This window comes from Acanthopagrus latus, chromosome 7 (genome assembly GCF_904848185.1).
Source record: "Acanthopagrus latus isolate v.2019 chromosome 7, fAcaLat1.1, whole genome shotgun sequence".
In the NCBI taxonomy this organism is placed as follows: domain Eukaryota; kingdom Metazoa; phylum Chordata; class Actinopteri; order Spariformes; family Sparidae; genus Acanthopagrus; species Acanthopagrus latus.
In genome coordinates this window covers 8,617,244-8,631,045 of record NC_051045.1, presented here as the reverse complement: position 1 = coordinate 8,631,045, position 13,802 = coordinate 8,617,244, and the positions used below count along the sequence as shown (strand labels likewise).

Sequence of the window (13,802 nt, the reverse complement as noted above, 5' to 3'; positions counted from 1 at the left end):
GTGTACAAGAAGATAAGACAATATCCTTGAAAAAGCAACACCAACATAAACCCCAGTGAATTATGAGCAGCATGCATAAACTTGAATAATAATACATCCCCTCATTTCGGTGGCTTTATCCCAGTTATCTAATTGCCCATGTCTTTTTTTTTTCTTTATTAAACTAATGAATGTGGCTGGATTGAGGCCTGGAATCACATAGGCGGCAATAAGTAGCACTGCTTTAAACTCCAAACTGCATCAGAACAGCTGAATAATTTGTAGGAGAAATAATTACGGGGCAGAAGAGCAGGCATCAATCCTGGAACACCGACAGTGCCCTCGCTGGAAACCACCTCACCCATAAGCCAAGGCTCCATTAGGTATTGTCTGGGGCCCACAGGCTAATTTGTTTGCATCAATAATACATTCAAAGGATTTATCTAACTTGCAAATGAGTGTTCATTTACTGGTCCAAGAGGCAGGGAGGAGAGCAGGCAGCAGGAGAGAAGGTGTGAAAGGCTGAAACAGCTGGGGCTATCTGGGACACAGTTAACCCTTTGCTGGCCAGCAGGAAGGCGGCCCGTATCTACCAGTTCAGTAGTATTCAGGAAAGGTTGGTTCTGACATGCTTGGATAGCAGCCAGAGTTTATGTAGAGCAGGGACAGGGCGAGGTGCTGGTGACCAACCCTTGGAAAGGCATCAAAAATTAAGCATAGAGTCACAGCACAGCCATAACTTATTACCTGCTGCACCCCATATTCTCTGATCGTATGCCAGATGACAAAATGACAAAGAGGAGTGCGTGTGTGTCTTTGTTAGAAGATGGGGATACGGCATTAGTGAGACATGGTGGGCTGTCCTTGGGGGATGCTGGAATCCCAATCGGCCTTTGATCTCTGCACCGCGCGCTCTCCCACAGGTGATACCAGGACACACAAAGCTCAAAAGAAGGAAAGAAAACAGGGGGTAGGGAAAGATGAGGGTTATCGAGAGTGAGCAAGCGAGAGGGAGAGAGAAAGATGGGAGAGGAGGAAGGAAGCTGGCCATGAACATATGCTGCCTCTCTGTGCCAAGCCCCACTGGCTCAGGCAACCCACGCATACGCTGCGCTGCTGCTGCTGTTGCCACTCCAGCCCTCTCCAACACCAACACCATGGCACTACTTAGTCAAACAAAGCTGGAGAGATGAATCTGGAAAGAGACGGGGTCTCCCCAGCCTCAGCACTGCCAGGGTAGGGCTGCTTAGCTTGGATAACACAGCCTGATTATACACGTACACATACATATACAGAGTTATGGCTTTCAGCTGTTTGGCTAGCCACCCCCTTAATTTTGTGACACTTTCGATGTGTGCCACCATACAAGAGAGAGTTCTATAATCTCTTCATGGGCTAGTCGCCTTCACTTTGATTCACCCTGATAAATTATTAGTAGAAACTGCAAAATACTAATTTGTTCATGCCAGGCTGTACAGCAGGGTTTAAAAAATGTTTTTTGTATCTTTTCTTTCAATTAACTTGAATCACAGTGAAATAATATCATGGTCTCTCAGGGGGTAATCAATCAGTTGTTGACAAAACAAAATCATTCAAATTGGGAAGTATAGTGGGCTATTGTCAACTCTTCCACAGGAGTGACAATTAATTAATTAATTTTTGTCAAAAATGAACAAATGAATCCAGTATTAGTTGAGGGGGCATTTGGGAGGAAAAGGGCTGAGGGTCTGAGCAAGAAGAATATAGGCGATACAGACTGCATTATATATTTTTCTGTAGACGACTTGGCACAAATTCTAATGGCTTGGAGAATCTGTGTGTGTGTCCGTGTCTGTGTGTGTGAGAGTGTGAGAGTGTGTCTATATCGAACATAGTACTGGTACTGTGATGTTTGATGTACTGCACACCTAAAGGTATCATTAACACCGACAGTCTAGAAGGTTCAATTCGGTTTTCATTGCTTAAACATTTTATAAGCACCGGGCTTAAAACTCACAGAAAGGTCACACACTAATATTTTTATATAATACTTATAATAAGATTTTTAAGTTATATCATTTATGTATGAAAGATTTTGTGTAATGAGCCGCTTACATTAACTGCTGCAGTGCGGCTAGGGGGTTTCACCAAAATGTTTCAAATAATGACTGACCATGTATTTGATTTTTACCATGTTGTTAGAGGAAAGGATGGCAGGAGGGAGGGGAGGGAGTGGAGGGAGAGTGGGATCTGAACGGCTTTGGAACAGTGCTGTACTGAACATGGCTCCCTGTTGGGATTCAAACCAAGGGCAAAAAAAAAAAAAAAGAAAAAAAAAAAAGAAAAAAAATAGGCAAACATCGACAGCACAGATCCAAATTGCTTGCTAACACACACGTGTGCACAAACACTCTTGTACACTCCTAAATCCACACAAACCCACACATGTAATATACCCCTACAGGAATGCAGACACACAAACACCCACATATATAATAACAGACGCTTGTATAACACAGAAATCAAATTCAGGGTTCATCTTGCAATCTGAGCCTCGCAAACTCAATTCCCTTCTGACGTCTCGCCGCCTCACGTTCCACGCCTTTTCCATGTGAACGAATGGGGTCAGTATCGTCACATAAACATCATCCTCTGCTCACTCCCCCCCCCCTCCTCCCCTTTCTCTGTGAATGGATGCTGAGCACTGGTGCATATCTACGCAGGGATGGCAAGGGCACCGAGGAGAGAAAATCAATACTATATCTCACCACTAAGCACAATCCCAACCAAAAGCAGCTGGAGTTTGCAGGTTGCTCCATAAACTGGACGGCTTCATCTGGCCGGCCGCTGTGTCGGTGGATTGCTACAGTAATGCACTACAGCACAATGGCCTGGGCCAGAGCCTGCCAGACACAGAGGTACACACACATACACAGACACACACAAAACACACATACACAGAGACAAACAGCATGCTCCCAGGGGCTGGGGAATAGCAACAGCAATGAGAAAAACTCTCATGAGGCAGGAACAGGGTTGACAAACACACTCTCTCCTCCGTCACAAGCAGGGAAAAGCACCTCTGGACCATTTAGCCCACCCTTAGAGTGGGCTCCCACACACTCGCAAATACACAAGCACACACACAGGTATACATTTATAAACACACACACATAGGCAAACACAGAGAAGGCCCTTAAAATACCTGTTCTAAAAATAGCAGACGGGAGTGGAGAAACGGGACTGAAGCTATTATTATTGCGCACACGTCCTGCCTGGTCCCACCAAGGAAAGGGAAGAGACTAATGATTTTCCTGGTGCAAGCAATTAAAAAACTATTTGTCACCTGCCAGGCTGCATATGACGTTAGGGGCCTTGGCAGAGGACCACAGAGTAACTCCACATATACACACTGTACACACACAAAATGGGTTGCGCCATAGCAAGCGGTCCAGAGGCGGAAATGGTGCATGAGAAAAAGGTGAAGCTGGAGGGTGACAGGTAAAGAAGAAAAAAAAAATGAGGGAAAATGAGGCAAGAAGGGAGAAAACGGTACTTTGGATAGAGGAACAGAGTTGGGTAAACGGCTGATTTATCCGGACAGGTTAATACCAGGCCAGACAGCGCCTCAGACAGCGCACTGCCATCAGGAAGTCATGTAATATTTAGAATTCAGCCAATGAAAGTCATTCTCCTGCTGCTGGGCTTCTGGCTAAAATAGAAATGTATATTTCCCCCCATCCACCCCGCCCTCCCTCACAGCCTAAGAGCACAAGAAGAGAGAGACTTCAACTCTCTGCCATCCATATCCCTGACTCTGTCTCGCTCTCACTCTCTCTCGGGCTGGCCCCCCCCAGAGAAAAGTCTGAAACATGCAGGTTAGTACACAGAGAACTGCCGTAATCCTTGCTGGATTTGCCTAAATGGTTTAAGGAATTTTTAGAAAACCAAAACCACATTTCATTGAAAACGTTTTAAGATAATTAAATACCTCCATAGTCCTGCTTTGCTGCAGCTTTTGCATTAGGACGTAAACACTGTGAACACTACCAGGAATGGAGGAACAGCCTGTTAAATCTCCATTATATGAGGAAGTCAACTTTCTTTTTTGTTTTGTTTTGCTTTGTTTGTTGTATCTGAGCTCTCCCCTGTTGGGGTCTGAGAGGAGGGGAGGCTATCCTTTGCAGACAGCAGGAGGGTGAGGATGGGCCACACAGGGGGCACTCAGGCTGACTAAAACCTCCCACTATTTATAAGAGATGCATCCCCTGATACTGTCACAGGAGGGGAAAGTAAATAATATTAAGACAAGCATTATGCCTCCCTTGCACTGTGCAGTCCTATCCAGATCCAGCTTCAAGCATACACTCGGCTACAGTAATTTATGAGGCAGCTCGTTAACGTCGGGTGATTTGCACTGCTCGTTTGCTCCCGCTCATCTCTACCAAATGATATCATCTTCTACCTCTAATCTTCTAACTCTAATCCCCCATTCTCAGAGCACCTCCACCCCTCCCACCTCTTGTTTCCTTCCCTCCTGCCATTCCTCCTCTCCTACCCTTGCACATTCTGCTTTCTCTCGCCTCCGCCTCCTCCTCCTCTTCCCTCCCTCCTCCTCCTCTCAATCTCTGTGTCTTCTCAGGTTTGCGTGGGTGAGTTTTGAGATGGGGGTGCAGACAGAGATAGCAGAGCCATCCCACTGAAGGGTGTGTGTGCATGTGTGTTCAATATGACATCTATCCAGATCAAAAAAGACTAAAAGAAGTCTGGTTTGACTCTGAAGGCTTTATGTGCCCTTGTAGTTACTTTTCCACTGCCCCCTACTGAGAGAGAATGAGAGCAAGCCTAAAAAAAGAGAGAGATTTTCTCTCAAAACTTGCAGAGGGGAGAAAGCTCAGCAATCCTGGGGAGACACAGTGGCACACAGAAATAAAGACAGAGATGAGGGTTGGGGTCAGAACAAAAGGCTGGAGAGAAAGGAAAAGAAAAAGATGTGCATATGAGGGAGGAAACCAATGAAAACAATGTTCATATCAGAGATTGCTTCCCTAATTATCAATAACAAATGGTATTGTTTTTATCCATAATAAAATACCTTTGAGGCTCGCAGAACTTCACTGTTTGATTGAACTTGTAAATTGACTCCACCGCATTGGCACAATGCTTCATTTTTATCTTATATCTTTTCCAAAAAACAGTCTTTAGTCTCTTAATCCTTAACCCACAGAGAAATCAGCTCGTCTCCGACCAGATGCAGCTAACACCCTCAGATAGACAGGTTTTTTTTACAATGAAAATTGCCAATTATAGAAATTGCAATCAAAGCAGTTGGTTTGTATGTTGATGAGTGGTAGCTGGTTAAAGTGGAACTGAGATCGATATCTGACTGAATGCAGAGCAAATGGCTCTGGCCTTATATTACTACGTCTTTCACACTGACTCCCCTTAGCACTTCTCCTCTGTCTCCCTCTGTCTTCTCCTTACCTCCATCCTTTCCTTCCCTGTCTCTTCTCTCCCTCTATGACACGTCCAAGTGATCGTGTCGGGATGTCAACCCTCATCCACGGCTAATTGGGGCTCAGAGGAGTAATCAGGGCAGGACAAATCGGACAGTTCTGGTCATTAGCTGTGACCAGTGTTCTCTGGGAAACTGGGAGATGAGTACACACTTCTGCCATCACGCCTGAGCCTGCATAGTGACACGGGCAGATCTGTGGCTTGACACGAAAAGGGATGCAGAGATTGGCACAGCACAGAACAGACGTAGTGTGGAGTCATTTATCTCCTCTGCTCTCTAGTAAACACAAATAAGCCCTGCTGGTGACACCAGGCACAGGGACCATCTTATGGGAGAGCTAGCGAAAGGCTGCAAAAGAGAGAGCTTGTGAAGTACAACACTGAGTGGTGATATCAAATCAGGATCAGCAGTTGTTGCAATACTCCTTAGCAAGCTTACACTATTAGAGATATCTCAATCTCAACACTCACATTATCAGCAAGGGACTAAGACATTTGTTTCCTGCTCTGGTTAACTTGGCAGCTCACTGTGCTCTTTTGAGCTGGCCTGTGTAAAGACAGCATGACCAGCAGAGTAACATGTACAATATTGGCATCAATAACAATCTTGGAAGTCACAAAATGCAAACACATCTAAGGCTGCTCCTTCTGAAAGTGGGGTGCACAACTGTGGCGCAAGATGAATGTCAATTCGTCTTACTGGCAGAGCCTTAACCTTTCAGGATAACTGAATTATTTAAGCACCACATACCTGTTGTGGGCCTCTGTTTCTCTGTCTGGGTTCAGGCTGGTTAGGAGGCTGCATGAGTCTACGGCCACGCACACCTCTTTGGCCGCAGAGTGAAAATGGCAAGACAAATGCGGCGGGGGATTTGTGATAATTGGCCGTGCTGGTGGGCTAGGCGACGGGCCTAGATAAAAGGTCGTAGGCACTGAGAAACAGATCAGTCTGCCAGGAGGGGAGGAGGCTCTGTGTGCCTCTGGGGTGTAGCTCAACTTCTCTGTTTCTTCATATGGGGAGAGAGCGCTCCAGCAGGGGCCATTAATTAAGCACCAGAGTAACCTTCAATTTGTTTAGAGGTCAGAAGCCCCAGAGTCCTTGTTTTGGGCAGAAACCAACTTAGAACTAACTCTATATTCTCTCAGAGTGGAAACAGAGGGTGGAAGAAGTGCTCAGAAAAGTGATAGCAGGCAGAGGGACATATTTGAATGTTTATGAGTAGAGAGGATGGAGCGGGTTAATGTCAGACGCAGTGTAACTGTGTGACTGCACACAAGGAGGAGGAGAAGCGGAGGAGATGAGGGGAGCCACGGGGACATGGCTCACACCCCGGCATGCTTGTGAAGCAGCTGTTCTCCTCATGGCAGAGAGAGTGGGGGCCTGCCAGCAGCAGCATGCTGCTGAGAACACCATGGTCTCCCACCATAGTGCAGAAACAGAACGGCGCGCATACACATACACACACACACATAGAGGCAAGCATGTGCTCACACTGAATGATATACAGAGAGAAAGTCCCACTGCATATACTGCCACCCTCTCCTGCCAGTCCAGTGTTGAGACAGTTGACAGAGTCGAAACCGCCAGGTGTTAGAGTCAAATTCATATGCTATAAATCTGATCTCATACTCTGTAGAGGTGCATTTCCATTTGATACAAACAACAGCCTGCATAGCTAAAGGCAATTATATTTCTACTGCCTCCATTTGCCCTGAGGTTGTAGACAGCCAGTCAAAACTTCCCCAGGTTTTCCTGTCTCTCTACCCTCTCAGTGAAATCAACAGAACGGTGCCTTGGCTCATCCATGATTTATCTCGGTGAAATATTCATTATGTAGCCTTGCATAGTCTGGACGTATCTGATGTGAATCTGGACCTGACAGCTCTGCTCCGTCATCACACATCACCTGAGCCACTCTGAATCCGGCACCTGTCTCCCATGGCTCAAGACAGAGGCAACTAAACTGATTCGAATGAATAGAGGACTCGGGCAGATATGAAGAATCCATCTGTCTACCTTTAGCCTGCAGGCATGTCCGCTCTGGGTCTGTAGCTACTGTATCCTGCTTGCACACAGACCTATGACAGATCACCACAGCAAAAGAGCTACTCAACTTTTCCCATTCAATTAGCTGGAGAGAGAGAGAGAGTGAGAGTAAGAGAGAGAGAGAGAGATAGAGAGAGAGAGAGAGAGAGGGAGAGAGAGAGAGAAAGAGAGAGAGAGAGAGAGGGAGAGAGAGAGAGAGAGAGGGAGAGCTTCTGCCCTGACTGGTGACGTGGTGCCATGATGAGTGCATGTGTTCGGCAGGATCTGCTGACAGCACTGGCCAGGTGTAGTGTATCCGTGGAGATTGTTGAACTTGTTATGAGAGGTGAATGGTGTGAGAGCTCAAGGCGCTATGAGATTTTTGATAAATCAACACAGCCCCAAAATTGTAAAAATAAATAAAAAAGAAACAGACACTGATGTGGTGAACTGTTAAGAGAGGTTAGAGCGGAGTAGTTTTCAGCACCATGGACAGCACCGCAGAGGCTCCACTCCTCAAGGCTCTCTTTAATCACAGAGCCATCACTGTGATAACTGTGATAACGGGCAGAGTTATCACTCTACCTGTCCAATTAAGTAACCTTTGAATTATTCCATAAATTAATATCGCTGAAATACTGGCTAATAGTGCTGGAATGATCACAGGGACAACAGTGACAACTCATTTTCCAACATAACACTAATTCAAGTGGTTCCAAAGTCATTATACTCTGAAGGACTAATGTAATAAGAAAAATGTAACTGCAGTGAATGGTGATATTAATAATGTATTCATGTGAGACAGAGAATAGAAGCGCAGTGGCCTAAGCTGAGGAAGGTAAGAGGGAGAAAGTGATAGCTGTGAAGAAACAAGGTCGTCAGCATTCCCTCCTGCCTTACTAGTCATTTCATTATCTCATCCCTCTCTCCTCCTCTTTAAAGTAGGAAAAGCGGGTGAGGCTATTGACCCCTCTCTGCGTTCGTGGCAGGCAGCAGGACAAATGAAGTTTCCCCTCAGACCCCCTCCGTATTAATATCATAATTATCCCCACCTCTGTGCCCCTGCCGGCCAGCGCAAACTCCACTGTCTGATTTGATGGAGAGGCGCAAGCAGGGAATTACATTCGATTAGCACTAAACAAGAGAAGGGGACACGGAGCAATAGAATCAATCAGTGCCACCAGGACAGGCACAATCCTCTGTATGTGTGTGTGTGTGTGTGTGTGTCTCATGACAGCATCAAGACTGCGTAGTACCAAAGTCATAGGGGTATGCCTTAAAGTGTTCGTTTATGCACACCGACACCATTTAAAGAGTAGATAAATTCTGCTTATGTTATAATCACTTGGGGACATGAGTGTTATTTATTGCAAGTTTTGAATATCAGTGATGGAAAGTGACTAAGTACATTTACTCAATGCAATATTTTCCATTTCCATTTTTCGCAGTTCTACTTAACTACATTTAGGAGGGGAATATTGTACACTACATTTATTTAATGACTTTATCTATTAGGTCCTGTGCGTGGTTAGATTCAAAGCACGATATGTAAGTGACAAATCGATTAACATGTTATAAAGGTAAAGACAAAATTTTATTGATGAATTTCACAAGATATGCTGCAGATAGAGTAGAATGTAAAATAATTAATAAAGTAATATGAGCGACATCATTATGAAACTGACTAGTCTGCCGAACTAGAACCTTATTTTTGGTGCTAATACTTTTGTACTATTACTTTCTTAAAAAAATTGTTTTCAGAGTACTTCTTCCACCTCTGATGACAATATACCTTGGTATGACGCAGAGCACCCCAGCCCCCTGCCCCTATCAAATCCTTTGAAATGGAAACTTTTTAGAGTGACAAACCACACAGCCTGCCCTGGGCAGCTCTCTGTCTCAGCAGCAATTTGGATTCATTGTTTGCAACCCCAGATAACTGCGGTGGTACTTTTCTTCAGTCTCAGCCATTTGCGGGGATGGGCCAGACATTTTAAAGTGGTCTAATGCCATAGAGAGGTGGAGGTAGCGTGGCGGGGATGAGCAGATTGAGAGTGAGAGGTGAAAAGAACAAAAGAAAATGAATGGAGTGAGAGAGGACCCCCCTCGCAGGTCTTCATTCCCGTCCCCTGTCTCATTACCCAGGCTTTGACTCAATAAAGAGTGGATAAAGAGTGGATAAAGAGGCACACACCCACAGGCTAACACCCCCCTCCCTAAAACACCTTTCACCAACTCTGTCTGTCTTTCCTCGCTTTCTGGCACACATATCTAAAAATACACACATATACACACTGTCCCCTGTCTCTCGCTCTCTCTTTTTTTATTATTTCAAATCTTTGAATCTATCTCTCTCTCCAGCGCTCCCTTCAGTGTTTTTTTTTATTTTTTTTATCCAAAGTTTTTAAAAGTTGTGTGTCCATCTCACTTGCTCTCTCATTCACAGGGTGTCTCTACCCTCTCTGTCCTCTGTGTTCCCTCCCTGTCGGTGCTGTGTAATAGGAGTTATTTTCATCCCTGTCTCTCCGTGACTGTGGCCGCTGGATGGCTGAATATTTACATTTTTCACTCACTGGTGACCTTTCCCTGTTGCCGCTCTGGGAGCTCCAGTCTCCTTGCTGCTCTGCTGTTGACAGACTACTGCCTGCAAATCTCATATGGACACAGCAAATGGTACACAGGGAGTCAGGGACAGAGGGTTCAGAGACTGGAGAAAGGTAGAAAAAGAGAGAGAGGGAAAGGCAGAATGAGAGAGCAAGAGAGACTGTTGTATCCAGGGCAGACTGTCGGTCGTCTGATTGAAAATTGAAGAGACAGAGCTGCTGAAGGTCTATCTGCATGTGCAGAGATATGGACTGAAGTGGTGTAATCTTTTACCTCTAGTGTCATCTTGATTGTGGTTTCCTGTCAGCACAGATGGTCTGCAATAAACTGCCTGAAAAGAGATGTAAATCTGGGGCTCCAGGAATACTTAGTGTTTTTGTAAGGCAGCAGGCTGCCTCTTCTTTTCTTTTTTTTTCTCCTTTTTTTTTTTGAATGAGTGGATATGTTAGCTGCACACCAGTGCCTTCTGAGTCATGTTAGGAGATCTGCTGAGCAGAGTGCGAAAAGGAGACATGAGGGCCAAAGATTCAACTAACCAGTTGTTCATAGCTGGAGCTCTGCAGTAACAGGGAAGAAAAGTAGAGTCAGTGAACTCCTCAAAGTTTGATGAGAGTTTATTTGCTTGTATCCTGAAACTGGCAGAGAGACAGAGTGAAAATGAAGGCTGTAGGTCTGAAAAGCGAGTGACCCAGTGTGGCCCTGGCTTGCTGTGCGGCGGGTTCTCATGTTTCTTAATGTCTGCGTGTCCTTGTTTTATCACATCAGCGATGGGGGTTGTGTTTTCACCCATGTCAATTTGCTTGTTGGTTGGTTGATGCAGGATTTCACAAAAACTAGTGTAAGGATTTTCACTTAACATGGATGGAGGACAGAAGACCCCATTAACTTTTGGTATGAGTCAGACAAAGGGATTAATCCTGGATTTTTTTCATTTATAGTCTATTGACATTATTATTTGATGGCAAGGAATACAATACCAAGGTTTTGGCAACCCGGGGCCTATTTCAATGAACTAATAGGACCAGTAACGTTCATTGCATGACTAACCGAGTAAAACTGTAACAGCTGAACTCTGTAAACTACCTCGGTACTGGATTCCCTACAGTCAAACTAGCCACGGTTGGTCTCAGAGTTTGAGATTGGACACCAGCCATGTTCAGTTCACTTGGAGCCCAGTACAATAAGCAACTGTTAGTGGTTACTTTAGCAACAAGTGAAGCCATCAGTTCATTAGGATCACTGTGGATTCAGGCGGAGCAGCTGAAGGACTAGAGGATTAGAGGAATACACAGAAAACATAGTCTCCATTATTATGATCCAATTTTAACCAAAAGGAGGATAAAGCTATAAATCAGTGAATAACTCAGCCCCAGTTATAGTTTTGAAGTGAAATCTTGGAAATTCAGTGCCACTCGTCCAGTACTTCCAGTTGAATATCGCTGGATGGTGAATGGCTTGAGATTAGACATTTTTAACCCTTCTCTACTGAGTGCCATTCTAGTTGGGTCATGAATAGCTTTGGCTTGACTCCAGGTTTCAAGTCTGTGAAAGTCCTTTACCATTACAGTTCAAATGTAAAATACGGAAGACAAAATTCACACTACTCAGTCTGTGCTATAATGTATTTTAAAATTCAGCTGGAGCTAATATGAGGATCCAGCAGTATCAATTAGTCAAATCAAGTGGGTGACAGAACTTGTAGCCAACATAAGAAATTCCCTTCAATTACGACCCCGAACCTCCAGCTCAAGAGGGAGACTGTGGCAAAAAAACAAAGAGAATTTCATGCCAGTAAAACCATAATATCAGAAGACTCCCACTTGAATGACTTGAAATTTGTAATGCATGTTTGCATATAACAAGGACTGAATTTGTCTTCCATCATTTACATGGAAATGGTGTTAGGAAGAGATCTATTCTTCAAGAGGAATGATTCCGCCACCAGAAACCATTTCAATGTACATAAATGAATGTCAGCATGTATTAAGAAAGACTTAGGACAGATAGATTGAAATAGTGTGAACCTGTCCTTTATAAGAGCACCTTAATACCATCACAAAATGACTCCAGAATATCAGCCCAGGATTTTTCCCTGACAGTTTGCAAATGGAAGCAGATCAAAGATAAATATGCAGCTTCACCCAACAGTACAAGAGCTTCCTCTGATAATTTGCCATTCCCGCCTCTGAACACACACCACTGTGCATTGTGTTGTTTCCAGAATCAGAATTAATATATTCCTGATATAATTATTTCATTGTTTTCCTTGCTTTTATTACTTAGACTTTTTAATAATATACTGCACCTCTAATCAATTGGACAAATATATTGGAGTGAAAACAACCCGAGTGGCTTTGCTAACTGAAGTCAGAAGAGATGGGAAGAGACATGCTTTTTGTCTGCTAGTGCTGTCATTACTGCCTCTGACACACACACACACACACACACACACACACACACACACACGCGCGCGCACACACACACACACACACACACACACACACACACACACACACACACACACACACAGGGCCAACAGATATAAACAGTTGTAGTCTGAAAGCTTTTGTTTGCTGTGGGAACACTCTAATTATTTAGATTAGTATTTAAGCATTGTTTAGGTCAGTTTATTCCTTTTTTGTCTTTTCCCAACCGGTCTGCTCTGCTCTGTTGCTAACAGACACTGTCAGTGTGGTTGGTTTGGTTAGACTACAAATGCATTTGTCTTCTGGGTCTCTTTAGTACAGCAGGAATGTATAAAATACAACTTTGAGAAACCAAACTAAAGGCACTGTAGACAAAGTATATTGATCTGAATATAGATAGATAGACAGATAGATAGATAGATAGATAGATAGATAGATAGATAGATAGATAGATAGATAGATAGATAGATAGATAGATAGATAGATAGATAGATAGATAGATAGATAGAAATAGCAGCAGCTCAACACACCCCTACTCTACGTGAGTGTGTGTTTTATGTCCCCTTGATATCTTGTGTGTGAATGGTTGTACGTATCAGGCACCTTCCAACAATAATGGCTGCCATGCTAAACAAGAATGATGAGATGTATTGGGGAGGTGATCAAAGGACTACTATTTACAACCACTCTCGGCCCGCGGACTCGGCGACCCACTGTAAGTACACTGTACTGTACAGGGAACGTCTTCCATCATGCTTTTACTGCCCATCACTGCAGCTGTTAGACAGGGGAGATGGCAAAGCTTTTAGCAGACTGAGATACCGTCCTCGTGCTGGACGGCGTGTATGGGCAATGCCATCAGAAAAGAGAATAACTGGGAAAGATAAGGGAAATGGAGGCCAGGGAGAGAAAAGAGAGAGGGAGGGGGAGGTGGTGGTAGGGGGGATAGGTTGATGTCTGCCTGCCGGCTGTCAAAGGAAAATGCTTCGGTTAAATGGAAACTGATATCATGCAACTCATTCTAGTTCTTGTGGATAGGCCGGGAGAGTCTGAGAGTGAAACGAACGTGTGGTGAACTGTAGAGGAGAGGAAGAGGAGTTCTTACCTGGAGCAGCCAGTAGCACCTGCGGTGGAAGGTGGGGATGATGGAGGAGTGCACGTAGCAGCCATACAAACACTGTAAGAGAGCAAGAGAGAAGAGAGAAAAAAAGGACATTAGACTGCAGTAAAGCACAGACAATAGGCTGACCTCTTTGCTGACCATGACAGCT

General features: G+C 44.4%; 1 protein-coding gene across 5 annotated transcripts in view; it reads right to left on the bottom strand.

Annotated features, from left to right (window-relative positions):
* The window catches only part of camta1a (calmodulin binding transcription activator 1a), a 287,515-nt gene that overhangs the window by 49,939 nt on the left and 223,774 nt on the right, over positions 1-13,802 (bottom strand). For all 5 annotated transcript variants that reach the window (XM_037104951.1, XM_037104955.1, XM_037104953.1 and 2 more), the window contains one exon: positions 13,637-13,708. In XM_037104951.1, coding sequence (XP_036960846.1) covers positions 13,637-13,708 — 72 coding nt within the window. The remainder of the gene's footprint in view (positions 1-13,636; positions 13,709-13,802) is intronic.